This window comes from Rana temporaria, chromosome 4 (genome assembly GCF_905171775.1).
Source record: "Rana temporaria chromosome 4, aRanTem1.1, whole genome shotgun sequence".
Taxonomy (NCBI): Eukaryota; Metazoa; Chordata; class Amphibia; order Anura; family Ranidae; genus Rana; species Rana temporaria.
In genome coordinates, this window is record NC_053492.1 from 241,070,102 (window position 1) to 241,084,404 (window position 14,303).

The 14,303-nt window shown below is 42.3% G+C and overlaps 1 protein-coding gene across 1 annotated transcript in view; it reads right to left on the reverse strand.

The window, feature by feature from the left end:
* RARS2 (arginyl-tRNA synthetase 2, mitochondrial) overlaps positions 1-14,303 on the reverse strand; it is a 58,403-nt gene that overhangs the window by 39,728 nt on the left and 4,372 nt on the right. The window contains exons 2-5 of the mRNA XM_040350081.1: positions 14,206-14,279; positions 8,498-8,594; positions 3,087-3,170; positions 179-276 (exon numbers count right to left, since the gene is read on the reverse strand). Of these exons, the coding sequence (XP_040206015.1) occupies positions 179-276; positions 3,087-3,170; positions 8,498-8,594; positions 14,206-14,279 (353 nt within the window). The remainder of the gene's footprint in view (positions 1-178; positions 277-3,086; positions 3,171-8,497; positions 8,595-14,205; positions 14,280-14,303) is intronic.

Below are 14,303 nucleotides of genomic sequence, written 5' to 3' on the forward strand. Positions count from 1 at the left end.
TATTTTATGTCACAATGTATTCGCGTCGGTCTTTTTAAAGTAATTTTTTGTGAAAAAATAAATAAAATACACTTCAATTAATTAAACAAACTAAAAACAGTAGTTTAGCCAGAATCGTACAGCTCTATTGCAGAGGAGTGTTTACTGCAAATAAAATATCCATTTTCAATAAATGTACCTGTATTCCACAAGGGTGAGACCCCTAGAGGTGTTAGACAGAAGCTCAGAATTCATTCCAAATGAGGAGCCATCTTGGTTTATTTTTCTCAAAATTGTCTAAAAAATATTTGTAATTAAAATAAAAAAGGATCACAAATTGCAAGATCCATTGTTATTTTCAAGCTTTTACACCTGCATTTTAGCTACCTAGAGCTCGCTAGAAAACTTTTACACATATATACGTATGAGCGTCAGACTTTTACTTCTCTGTACTTTCTACTAATAAGGTAGATCAGTGTTTACATTCCAGAGTCTCATAATACGGAAGTGCAAAACACAAATGGTGTCGCCAGCATGTTGCCATAGCATGTTGTGTGACACTAGCAGGGCACAAGTTCTGCGGGAACGGGTGGGAACGGCGTCCCTGTACTTTTTTCACAGCAGGAACGCAGTTCCCTTTGCAGGACTAGAGCAGCCGAGAGCAGCTGAGCCGCCCGACCCAATCCTTCACTAAGCGGCGATGCCCAGCTCGAGTCACTGTCAGGGGCAGGTGAACCTTAGTAATCCTGGCCGATTCCTGTATATCAGGGATATGCAATTAGCGGACCACCAGCTGTTGCAAAACTACAAGTCCCATCATGCCTCTGACTCTGGGTGTCCTGCTTGTGGCTGTCAGAGTCTTGCTATGCCTCATGGGAATTGTAGTTCTGCAACAGCTGGAGGTCCGCTAATTGCATATCCCCGCTGTATATGGATTCATCGGGTAGTGTGCAGGTATTCCGTCCCTTCCTTGATGCCGCAATGTCACCTGGGAGCTTTTATCATTTGTTCCCAGGAGACATTACGGAGGTCTGCCGCGAGTTGTCACGGGATTTAGAAAGAACTTGCTTAAAGTTCTTTCTAAATCCCGCAATAACTCGCGGCAGACCTCCGCAATGTCTCCTGGGAACAATGACAAAAGCTCCCAGGCGGCATCGAGGAAGTGACGGAATACCCGCACACTACCCGATGAATCCATATACAGGAAGCGGCCAGCAACAAAGGATTACTAAGGTACAGTGGATTGAAAAAAAAACAAACATGCGGTTTAGTAATTATGCATATGAGCGTATCATTTTTTTTTTTTGGTGGGGGAGTGGAACATCCCTGTTCATAGGGAAAAAAAATGAAAGCCCCCCCCCGGTGGGGTTTAAAAGTTTAAAGGCAGCACCACCACTAGTATAGCATAAAAAATGTTTATTAATGAGATCAAATTAGATTTCGCACATGACAAAAAAAAAAAAAGTTTACACAAAAATACAATTGAAACATAGTACTCTCCAAGCTCCGATAGTGGTGCTGCTGCCTTTAAAATCCCACAGTCTTTTCCCCTTCAAAATAACTCAAAACACAGCCATTATTGTCTAAACTGCTGGCGAGTACACATCTAAAATGAAAGTGTCCAAATTTAGCGCAAAATGTCAAAATTGCGTGGCAACCATTATTTTCCAGCACTGCCTTAACCCTCTTGGGCATGGAGTTCACAGCCTGCCAATGGAGTCCTCTTCCACTTTCATGATGACATCACAGAGCTGGTGGATGTTAGAGGCCTTGCGCTCCTTCACCTTACATTTGAGAATGCCCCACAGATGCTCAATAGGGTTTAGGTCTGGGGACATCCTTGGCCAGTCCATCACCTTTACCCTCAGCTTTTTTAGCAAGGCAGTGGTCGTCTTGGAGGTGTGTTTGGGGTTGTTATGTTGGAATACTGCCCTGTGGCCCAGTCTCTGAAGGGAGGGGGGGATCATGCTCTGCTTCAGTATGTCACAGTACATGTTGGTATTCATGGTTCCCTCAATGAACTGTAGCTCCTCAGTGCCGGCAGCACTCATGCAGCCCCAGACCATGACACTCCCACCACCATGCTTGACTGTAAGCAAGACACACTTGTCTTTGTACTCCTCCCCTGGTTGCCACTACAAGGCTTGACACCATCTGAACCAAATAAGTTTATCTTGGTCTCATCAGACCACAGGACATGGTTCCAGTAGTCCATGTCTATAGTCTGCTTGTCTTCAGCAAACTGTTTGCAGGCTTTCTTTAGAAACGGCTTCCTTCTGGGACGACAGCCATGCAGACCAATTTGATGCAGTGTGCAACCTATGGTCTGAGCACTGACAGGCCAACCCCCCCACTCCTTAAACCTCTGCAGCAATGCAAACAGCACTCATACATCTATTTCCCAAAGACAACCTCTGGATATGACGCTGAGCATGTGCACTCAGCTTCATTGGTGGACCATGGCGAGGCCTGTTCTCATTGTAGCCTAGGCCATCTTTATGTAGAGCAACAATTTTTTTTTTTTGCCATGAGGTGCTATGTTGAACTTCCAGTGACCAGTAAGAGAGAGAGCGATAACACCAAATTTAACACACCTGCTCCCCATTCACACTTGAGACCTTGTACCACCAACGAGTCACGTGACACCGGGGAGGAAAAATGGCTAATTGGGCCCAATTAGAACATTTTCACTTAGAGGTGTGCTCACTTTTGTTGCAGCGGTTTAGACATTATGGCTGTCTGTTGAGTTATTTTGAGGGGACAGCAAATTTACAACTACTTTACAGCATGTAGCAAAGTGTAATTTCTTCAGTGTTGTCACATGAAGATATAATAAATTATTTACAAAAATGTGAGGTACTGTACATAGCCCTAGAAATGTAATTAATTGATAACCATTTAGGCATCTACAGATACATATGTAGTAGTAACAGATGACAAAAAAAAAAATCAAAGCAGCAGCCATCTTCCAAGAGTGAAAGGCCACAAGGTCAGAACCTTCAAAAACTGTCAGCTGTGGATTTCATCTTGTCTTTTCTGTTTTAGCATAATACGTTATTGTATTAAATATTCATTCTTCTATTTTTAAATCTACTCAGGAAACTCACCTTTGTTAATAAATCTCTGTTGATTCGGAAGGTCACAGATCCCCGACCAGTACGTATTTCACTTATTACAGAGTTTCTAGCCAGCTGAAATACATAGAATTTACTTGTTAGCGAGAACAAAAACAATGTAAACAAGCTGCCATTTAGTCAATAAGTATTTCTATGAAAGAATGTGTTGTAAATCCACAAAAAAAAAAAAAAAAACACACACTGCATAATAAAAAAAAAAAAAAAAATATATATAATATACATACATACATACATACATACATACATACATACACAGTACAGACCAAAAGTTTGGACACACCTTCTCATTCAAAGAGTTTTCTTTATTTTCATGAAGAACACAAGGAATGGACATTAGACCAGTGGAAATCTGTGCTTTGGTCTCATGAGTCCAAACTTGAGATCTTTGGTTCCAACCCCCGTGTCTTTGTGCGACGCAGAAAAGGTGAACGGATGGAATCTACATGCCTGGTTCCCACCGTGAAGCATGGAGGAGGAGGTGTGATGGTGCTTTGCTGGTGACACTGTTGGGGATTTAATCACAATTGAAGGCATACTGAACCAGCATGGCTACCACAGCATCTTGCAGCGGCATGCTATTCCATCCGGTTTGCGTTTAGTTGGACCATCATTTATTTTTCAACAGGACAATGACCCCAAACACACCTCCAGGCTGTGTAAGGGCTATTTGACCAAGAAGGAGAGTGATGGGGTGCTGCGCCAGGTGACTACCTCTTAAAGCTCATCAAGAGAATGCCAAGAGTGTGCCAAGCAGTAATCAAAGCAAAGGTGGCTACTTTGAAGAACCTAGAATATGAAATATATTTTCAGTTGTTTCACACTTTTTTGTTATGTATAATTCCACATGTGTTCATTCATAGTTTTGATGCTTTCAGTGTGAATCTACAATTTTCATAGTCATGAAAATAAAGAAAACTCTTTGAATAAGAAGGTGTGTCCAAACTTTTGGTCTATATTGTAATTATATATACACACACACACACACACACACACACTTTTATACTCTGCAATAGTATTAAAGGCAAGCATTTCATAATGTGCTAGTATGCGATTCATACTAGCACATTATGTCTTTACCTTAGGTAAAAAAAAGCTGAAGTTTACTACCGCTTTAAAATGATTCTAAAAAAGAAAAAGTTTTGCATTAAGGTTAAAAACTTTCTGGGTGCAGCTATCCCCCCCCCCCAGCCCCCCTTTATACTTATCTGAGCTCCATCTTGATCCAGCAATGTGCATGAGAGCAGCTGGTTCTCTCAGGTCTCTGTTTCCATGCTCTGTGTGTGAATAGATAACGACCATTCACAGAAGTGCGGCTTGAGAGCAAGCCTACTTGAGTATCCCCATAGCAAGAGCCTCGCTATTGGGGGCATTGCACAGAGCAGGTAAGAATAACATGTTTTGTCCCCCCCCCCCCTGTATAACCTTTAGAATCACTTTAAACCTTTGGGTTATACCACTGCCTAGAGGAGGACTTAATAATGCGTAAATATTGAATCTAAGCTGGACCAATGCAATCATGTATAACATGTTGACATCCAGAATTATTCTTTTAGGTAATAGGCAGAATTACCTTAGGCAAGAAGAAAGTCCTGAACCTCCTCACCACCTTGTCCCTGTGCAGAACCAGAAAGGATACTTTGCAGGATAAGGCCACCAGTTTAGATGAAAAAAACACACACACACACACACACACACACACACACACACACACACTTTGGAGGGAGAGTAGAAAGAAGAATGACTAGTGGCACCACATGGGGTTTTCTGACGCTCAGAGAGAACCATGTTAAGATGCCACAGAGTAACAGGGGATCTGGGTATACTGATACCACAGAGCATCCACTGCTTTTGCTAGAGGCCCCCTATACGTGGAGACAAACCAGTCCAATTTGTTGTGGAACCTGAAGGCCCACATACAGCACAGGTCCTGAACATCCCAACATCCTCTCCCTTGGGTCTAGGCAGGGACAGTTGAGAAGTTTGCCTGCCAACTGTCCATGGCTGGCAGGTAAACAGCTGAAATGTGAAAGTTCTTCTAAGGACAGGTTCTCTTGCCAGTGTTAGGCTCCTAGTTCCTCACTAATAATTGATGTATGCCACTGCTGTATGGTCCGACTCAATCCAGATCAGTAGGATGGTCCACCACAGTAGACAGCCAAACTGCCCAAGGTACAGGATGCTGTTAGCAGAGATGAGAATCAACTAAGGTCAATGTCCCCTGCACCCACAGGGTACCCAGTTCTTCTCCCCAACAACCTAACAGGCCGGTGTCTTGAGGATTCTCCACAAGGCAAAAGGCAAACTGGAACCGTTTAACCACTTAAGACTCGGACCTTTATGCAGGTAAAGGACCTGGCCAGTTTTTGCGATTCTGCACTGCGTCGCTTTAACTGACAATTGCACGGTCGTGCGACGTGGCTCCCAAACAAAATTGGCGTCTTTTTTTCCCCCACAAATAGAGCTTTCTTTTGGTGGTATTTGATCACCTCTGCAGTTTTAATTTTTTGCGCTATAAACAAAAATAGAGCGGTAATTTTGGGAAAAAAAAAAGCAATATTTTTTACTTTTTGCTATAATAAATATCCCCCAAAAAGATATAAAAAAAAAATTCCTCAGTTTAGGCGATACTTATTCTACCTATTTTTGGTAAAAAAAAAAAAAACGTAATAAGCGTTTATCGATTGGTTTGAGCAAAATGTATAGCTTTTACAAAAAAGGAGATAGTTTTATTGCATTTTTATTATTATTTTTTTTTTTTTACTACTAATGGCGGCGATCAGCGATTTTTTTCGTGACTGACATTATTGCGGACACATCGGACAATTTTGACACATTTTTGGGACCATTGTCATTTTCACAGCAAAAAAAATGCTATAAAAATGCATTGTTTACTGTGAAAATGGCAATTGCAGTTTGGGAGTTAACCACTAGGGGGCGCTGTATGGGTTATGTGTGACCTCATATGTTTTTCTAACTGTAGGGGGGCGGGGCTGGACATGTGACGTCATTGATCGTGTTTCCCTATATTAGGGAACACACGATTAATGAAGCTGCCACTGTGAAGAACGGGGAAGCTGTGTTTGAACACAGCTCTCCCCGTTCTTCAGCTCCGGGGACCGATTGCGGGACTCCGGCGGCGATCGGGTCCCGCGGAGCTTCGGACCAGGTCGCGTGCGTGTGGCTGGGCACTTAAAGAGGATGTACAGGCACATGCTTGTGCCCAGCCGTGCCATTCTGCCAACGTATATCTGCAGGAGGCGGTCCTTAAGTGGTTAAAGGATACGTTTACTTTTTCACATAAAGTAATAAAGGAAAGTCTTTGCAGCCTTATGCTGTGTACACACGATCGGAATTTCCAACGAATCAAAACAAGCGTTTCATGCTGTCATGCAAAGACGGAAGTGTCGTGGCGTTCTGTCGCTTGACCGGTTTCGTCGACCTGATGTCATCTGGACGCTTTTAAACATATGCGAGTACCCATCTGTTTTGTTCAATAAAAACATATTATCCAAACGGTATCACACTATTTGGGACCCTTTATATGGGATAACTACTGGGAGCACCACCAGGACGTATTATTGCCAGAGTGCTGCACAGTGGCACACACTGAACGCTGTAGACCCCAAGAGGGGGTGGAAGATCCCGTGAGTGCGGGCCACATAAGAACACAGTTTGAGGTGGTCACTGTGTGAAATACAGAAATAGATGTTCACAAGAAACCAAGCACCTTTTGAATTCTGGATTGGGATATCACTAATAACCTACACACAGCATATGGACGTTTAATAATGTGCACAATTGTACATGCAATTCAAATAGTTTATTTCAACTATACAAGATTTGTTTTTTTACCAAGCACAGATGCACTTTACACCATTAGGGTAATTTAAATTACCAGTTTTTCACTTTATATATCAATTAAGAGTAGCGCCACCCCTACTTCCACATTTCATTCAATCCATTATCTCACCTAGGTGAAATAAATTACGTAGAGGAAGCTGCTTTAAATTTATAAGGGTGTAAAAACCCTATACACAACCACTCACTGGCAATATTTGCTGCCATTGTGCGGATTCATCCACACCATTTCATTGGTAGAAATGTTTTCTTGCAGAGTAACTTTTCACAATATACAAAAAGGCTTACTTAGAAAAAAACAAACACACACACACACACACACACACACACATATTGATGCATTCTTCCCAAAATCCCAAGGAATATAAAAGTGCACACACGATCAGTTCATCCAATGAAAACGGTCTGATGGATTTTTTTCATCAGATATCCGATGAAGCTGACTTTCATCAGTCGTGCCTACACACCATCAGTTAAAAAAAACGATTGTGTCAGAACGCGGTGAAGTAAAACACAACGACGTGCTGAGAAAAATGAAGTTTAATGCTTACAAGCATGCGTCGACTTGATTCTGAGCATGCGTGGATTTTTAACCGATGGACTTACCCACAGACGATCGGTTTTTTAACCATCAGATAATTTTAAAACAAGTTCCTAGTTTTTTAACCGATGGATAAAAAAAAAACGATGGGGCCCACACACGATCGGTTCCATCAGACCGTTTTTATCAGACAAACTGACCGTGTGTACGCGGCATTAGACAAGTTTTCAAATTCTTTTTAGTCAGTCAGTCCTTTGACAACTCCCTTTCTTTCTTATCATTGAACCACAAACATAGACCTGAAGTGTTCCAAGAATACAAGAAGTGGAGATCTGTCTCCTAGGATTAATAGGGGGTAATGTTATCTCAAAAGTAAGGAAAACGCAGATAGGTCTGTTGCTATTCTATGCCAGGAAAGTAATAGTGCTGAATTGGAAAAAAACAGAGGCCCCTTCAATAGTACAGTGGAAAAACTTAGTAAAACAGCAATCTGATATTATACAGAGAGACATATTGTAACAGAGGATACGGGGAGAAATATAGGAGAGTATGGGCAAATTGGATAGAGAACCCTATAACAGCGTCAGGATAAAGGGGGAAATGAGAAAGAGGAATGTATGGTATTGGATGGAAGGATATTGTATGGATGTTTCGAAGAAATAGAGGAAGGTTAATGTCAATGTCATTGGAATTTAAGTGAAATATGAATGTAATGTATGTGTACAATGTTTTTTTTTTTTTTATCTCTTTATTTCAATTTTCTCTTTTTTTTTTTTTTTTCCCCCATACAAAAAATGAGAAAATTGAAATAAAGAGATAAAAAAAAAATAAAAAAGATGTGTTCCAAGAATACCCTCAATTTCTACAAACGTTCCTCAGATGTTTTTCACAAATACCCATATGAAAAGATTCCGGATGACACAAATAGTAAAAAGGAATCTTATACAGTCAAGATATATGTATACAAATATTATGGCAATACCTTAGATGCAAGCTTTAGTGCGTTCTCCACTTGAGATGTTGCATTAAAGTGGTCTCCAGGCACAGAATTAACATAAAGCTGAAAATCAGGGGAGTCTCTGGAGATAAAATAAAAAAAAAAAAAAAGCATTTATGCAAGTCTTTCACTTACTGAACACTATAGTTTTAAATGTAAATAGTGCGATCGTTCAATATTAGATCCACAATCCTCAGTGGTTCCTGAAAGTCTCACTCTGCCTTTAAAATACACAACTTGGAGATGACAAGATAAATTGCATCTTATGTCAAAATCTTCTAAAAAATAGTTTTTAAAAACAAAAGAATGAATTGCTTGTTGTACATAAGGTCTTTCTGTTGTATACAAATGGAAAAATAAATAAAATAAGAGTGTTTTAATCAATATTTAAAGTTAAGAAAAGAAAGCCAACCTGAAAAAGAACATAAATCCTTGACTCCAATTTTCAGTTTCTTGCAGACCACACAGGCACTGCTAGTATTTACATTCAATACTTAGAGCTATGGATCTGTGCTGCGTGCTGTAGTTCCACACACTAGGTCACTACCATTTTCCTGCAGAAGTTCACCCGTCTACCTCGAGAGTGCATCGTTGTGACTCTCGCATGCGCAGTATGTCCACAGCCGTCAATCCCCAAGCTGTCACGTCTGGGTGCCCACAGTTCCAATGACGGAACCGGAGAGGAGCAGGGCATCGCTGGATCATAGGACAGGTGAGTGGCTGTTTACCAAAATATCAACAGCTATACTTTTTGTAGCTGCTGACATTTAATAAACGAAAAAAGATACTCTGCTTTAAGCAAGAGACTTGGTTTAAAAAGGAGGAGGAGTTCCACCCAGAAATGGAACTTCCACTGATCCGGTTCCTCGCCCCCTCTGGTGTTACATTTGGCACCTTTGGGGGGGCGCAGATTCCTGTCTAATCCAGGTATTTGTCTCCACCACAAAAGTATCTGCGGCAATCTACGCCATGTCCAGCCCCTCCTCTGTGCCCTCCGCTGTCTTCTGGGAGACACACAGGCCCAGAAGACAGCAAAGACCAGTCAGAATGCACAGCACAACTCGCGCATGCACAGTAGGGAAAACAGGCTATAAGGCCGCAAGGCTTCACTTCCTGATTCCCTTACTTAGGATGCCGGCACCTGTACCTAGGGCGGCAGGCAGAACTCCGCTTTAACATACACTTCAATACTTTCAACATGAGTAAAAAAAAAAAAGTTTGCCAGTAATGAATAAAGAGGAAGTAAACCCCGGACATTTTAAATATATAGTATTGCAAATGTATATGCATCAATATTGGCTAAAAACGAAACAAGAAAATACCTAATTTCTCATATTTTTTCACTTCCGGGTATCGGCCTCGCCATTTCTACTGCTGTTCCTTGAATCTTGTATTGACGTCATTTCTGCCATTACTACAAATCTTGCGCATGCTGCTCAGATTCACTCCCCTGTGTGACATCTTTTTCTGTCACAAGGGGGAGAAGCAGGAAGGAGATAACAGCAGCATTGCAGCACTTCCCTCTATGCCAGTGGTTCTCAACCTGGGGGTCGGGACCCCCTCGGGGTCAAATGATGATTTGCCAGGGGGTCACCAAATCCTGGGCTGTTCCTGAAGCCTGCATCACTCTCCCAGCCTTTCTGCAGCTGCCCAGCAGGGCTGTCCCTGGAGCCTGTGGTCACCCAGCTGGGCTGTTTCTGGAGCCCACAGCCGCCCACTCAGCCTCTTCACAGCCGCCCATTCAGTTCACAGCATGGCTGGGGGGCAGAGACTAGAGGTCCGCTGACTGGTGAGGTGAGAGGGGCTGGAGGAGACTATCTCCTGATTTCAGCATAGGTGTCACTGCTACGAGACGCCACAAAGTCGGAGACACAGTGAGTAACACTACCTGTGATTGTAGTTGCCATTAAAAATCCCCACTACAGTTCTCAGATCAGCAGATGACCTTGATCAAGAGCACCTAAGCTGGCTGATCATAACTCCCCCCAGCATTGCCACTCATTCCATTCCCCCCACCAAAGAGGTAAGAGAAGGAATAAAAATAGAGAATACATGGAAGGGAGAAGAAAAGGAGGGAGACAAAGAAAAAGGGAGAGAAAGAATAAGAGAAAAAAAAAACAAGACAGACAGCTAGAGGGAGGGCTGGGGGAAAAAAAACAAATTAGGATAGAGAGAGATAAAATGGAAAGAAAGGAGAACAAAATAAGAGGTTTTAATACTGTACGAGTGGAGGAGACTCAGGGAGCGCTAAATGTCCGTGGGTTAGGGGCGCAAATTACTTTTCTTGCCTTGGGTGCTGACAACGCACGCTGCGAAAATTTTACTGTTAGGGGTCCCCACAACTTGTGAAATTGTATCAAGGGGTCACGGCACTAAAAGGTTGAGAACCACTGCTCTATGCCGTTCAGAGAGGAAGTGAATGAGTGATAATGACTGGCATCCAGAGGGGGACAGAAACGGCACACAGAGTACCTACTGTGCAATCGTGCCTGACGTCACCCATGCTTGCAGGGCGATTACTATGGAAACTACAGCGGTCAGTACAGTTTCACAGGCAGCCATCAGCTGCCTGTGCTATCTAGATTTGAAAAAGCACAAGTTGTATTGGAGTGTTTACAACCACTTTAAGAACAAACCACAGACAGCATGTATAAATTATTAGGTACAGTATTACAAAAAGACAAATACAAATTAGCTGCAGTATATACAGTGGTGAAAATTATTTGATTTGTTAGTTTTCCCACCTACAAAAGAAATTAACAGTATATAATTGTTATCATAGGTATATTTTAAATGATAGCGACAGAAAAAAAAATCAGCAAAAAAAAAAAAAAAAAAAAAACACACACACACCACACACACACACGATACAAATCAACGAGTAAAAAAAGTACTTGATCCACTACCAACCAACAATAATTCTGGCTCCCACAGACTAGCTCCAGTATGTGCTCATGTGGTACACAGTATTAGTCCTGTCTATTTAAGAAGGTGCTCCTAACGACAACTCGAATTGTCGAAAATGAATGAAACCCGTCCACAGAATCTTTCTTCCATTCAAACTTCACCATCACGGTCACGAACAAAGAGCTGTCAGGGACACGGTTTGTAGACCTGCACAAGGCTGAAATAGGCTACAAGACCATCAGCAAGAAGCTTGGTGGGAAGGAGACAACTATTCAATCATTCTCGCTCTGGAGCTCCATGCAAGATTTCACCTCATAAGGTAAAGATGATCATAAGTAAACAAAGTGAGGGATCATCCCAGAACTATACAGAAATTAGAGACTGATCATTTCTTTGTAACAGTGAGAGACAGAACAACAAAAATATCCAGAAAAAAACGCATTTCAAAAAAGTAAAAAATGAATTTGCAGTTTATTGAGTGAAATAAGTATTTGACCCCTTTGCAAAATACGACTTATTGGCAATCACAGAGGTTAGACGTTTCTTGTAGTTGGCCACCAGGTTTGCCCACATTTTAGAATGGATTTTGTCCCACTCCTATTTGCAGATCCTCTCCAAGTCATTGAAGTTTCAAGGCTGACATTTGGTAACTCGAACCTTCAGCTCCCTCCACATATTTTATGGGATTAAGGTCTGAAGACTGGCTAGGCCACTCCAGGACCTTAATGTACTTCTTCTTGAGCCACTGCTTTGTTGCCTTGGCTGTGTGTTTTGGGTCATTGTCATGCTGGAATAGCCCATTTTCAATGCCCTGGCTGACGGAAGGAAGTTCTCACCCAAGATTTGACGGTACATGGCCCCGTCCATCCTCCCTTTGATGCAGTGAAGTTGCCCTGTCCCCTTAGCAGAAAAACACCCCCGAAGCATAATGTTTACACCTCTATGTTTGATAGTGGGGGGTGGTGTTCTTGGGGTCATAGGCAGCATTCCTTCTCCTCCAAAAATGGCGAGTTGATACCAAAGAGCTTGATTTTGATCTCTTCTGACCACAACACTTTCACCCAGTTCTCCTCCGAATCATTCAGATGTTCATTAGCAGACTTCAGACGGGCCTGTACATGCGCTTTCTTGAGCAGGGGGACCTTGCGGGTGCTGCATGATTTCAGTCCTTCACAGCGTAGTGTGTTACCAATTGTTTTCTTTGTGACTATGGTCCCAGCTGCCTAGAGATCATTGAAAAGATTCCCCCATGTAGTTATGGGCTCATTCCTCACCGTTCTCATAATTATTGAAACTCCACAAGGTGAGATCTTGCATGGAGCCCCAGACGGAGGGAGATTGCCAGTTATTTTGTGTTTCTTCCATTTGCGAATAATCGCACCAACTGATGTCCCCCTCTCAGCAAGCTGTTTAGCAATGGTGTTGTAGCCCATTACAGCCTTGTCCCTGACATCCTTGGACAGCTCTTTGGTCTTGGCCATAGTGGAGAGATTGGAATCTGATTGATTGCTTCTGTGGATAGGTGCCTTTTATACAGGCAACATGCTGAGATTAGGAGCACTCTCTTAAAGGGAGTGCTCCCAATCTCAACTCATTACCTGTATAGAAGACACCTTAACCACTTCAATACCAGGCACTTACACCCCCTTCCTGCCCAGACCAATTTTCAGCCCTGTCGCCCTTTAAATGACAATTGCACGGTCATGCTACACTGTACACACAATAGAGCTTTCTTTTGGTGGCATTTGATCACCTCAGCGGTTTTTATCTTTTTTTTTATTTTTTAGCAAAAAAAGGACCGAAAAGTTTTTCCCTTTTGTTTCCGATATCAAATTTTGTAAATAAATACGATTTCTCCTTCACTGATAAAGGCGGCAGCGATACATAGCACTGGCAGGCATTGCTGATGTGCATCGATTGGCAGCTGCCTGGGCAATGACTGGCATATGCCTGGTTGTCTAGGGTGGCATACCTGATGGTCCCGGGCGGGCATCCGAGGGGAGGCTGCGCTGATAAACAATCAGCACAGACCCCCTGTCAGGAGAGCAGCCGATCAGCTCTCCTCTACTCACATCTGTCAGAAGCGAGCCAATCACCGGCTCTTCCTGTTTATATAGTGATCAGCCGTGATTGGACATGGCTGATCACGTGGTAAAGAGCCTCTGTCAGAGGCTCTTTACCGAGATCGGTGTAGTGGTGTGTCTGACACACTGCACCACCGATCCGCGTGGTGACCGTTTTCCTGCTGGACGTCAAATGATGGCCAGTCAGGATAACTGAAACACTGCCCGGCCGTCATTCTGCTATAGGCCGGGTGGGAAGTGGTTAATCCTATAGAACATTTATGGAGGGAGCGTAGGTATTTAGGGAAGATCGGCAAAATCTCTCCTGAGATGTGTACAAACCTGGTAACCAACCACAAGAAACATCTTACCTCTGTGCTTGCCAACATGGGTTTCAAGTACTAAATCATGTTTTGCTTGGGGATCAAATCATAAAATTGTATTCACTGAACTGCAACTCAGTTTATAATATTTGTATCCTGTTTTTCTGGATTTTTGGCTGATATTCTGCCTCTATCATTTAAAAATACACCTATAAAAATGATAGACCCTTCATTTCTTTGTAAGTTGTCAAACTTACAAAATCCACAGGGGATCAAATTATTATTTTCCCACTGCACTGTACAGTGCTTAAAAGTGGTAGATACTGTAAATACGCCAAAGTTCTAGACCAGAGAGAGAAGCCAGGTACAAAAATAAATAAATAAAAAATGGATGCCTTACTGTTTTCTGTGGACTTGAATTGCATGAATGTGTGGAATCAGTTTTTCTGGTGGCAACCCTAAAACTTGAGAAACCTGCAAAAAAAAAAAAAAAAAAAA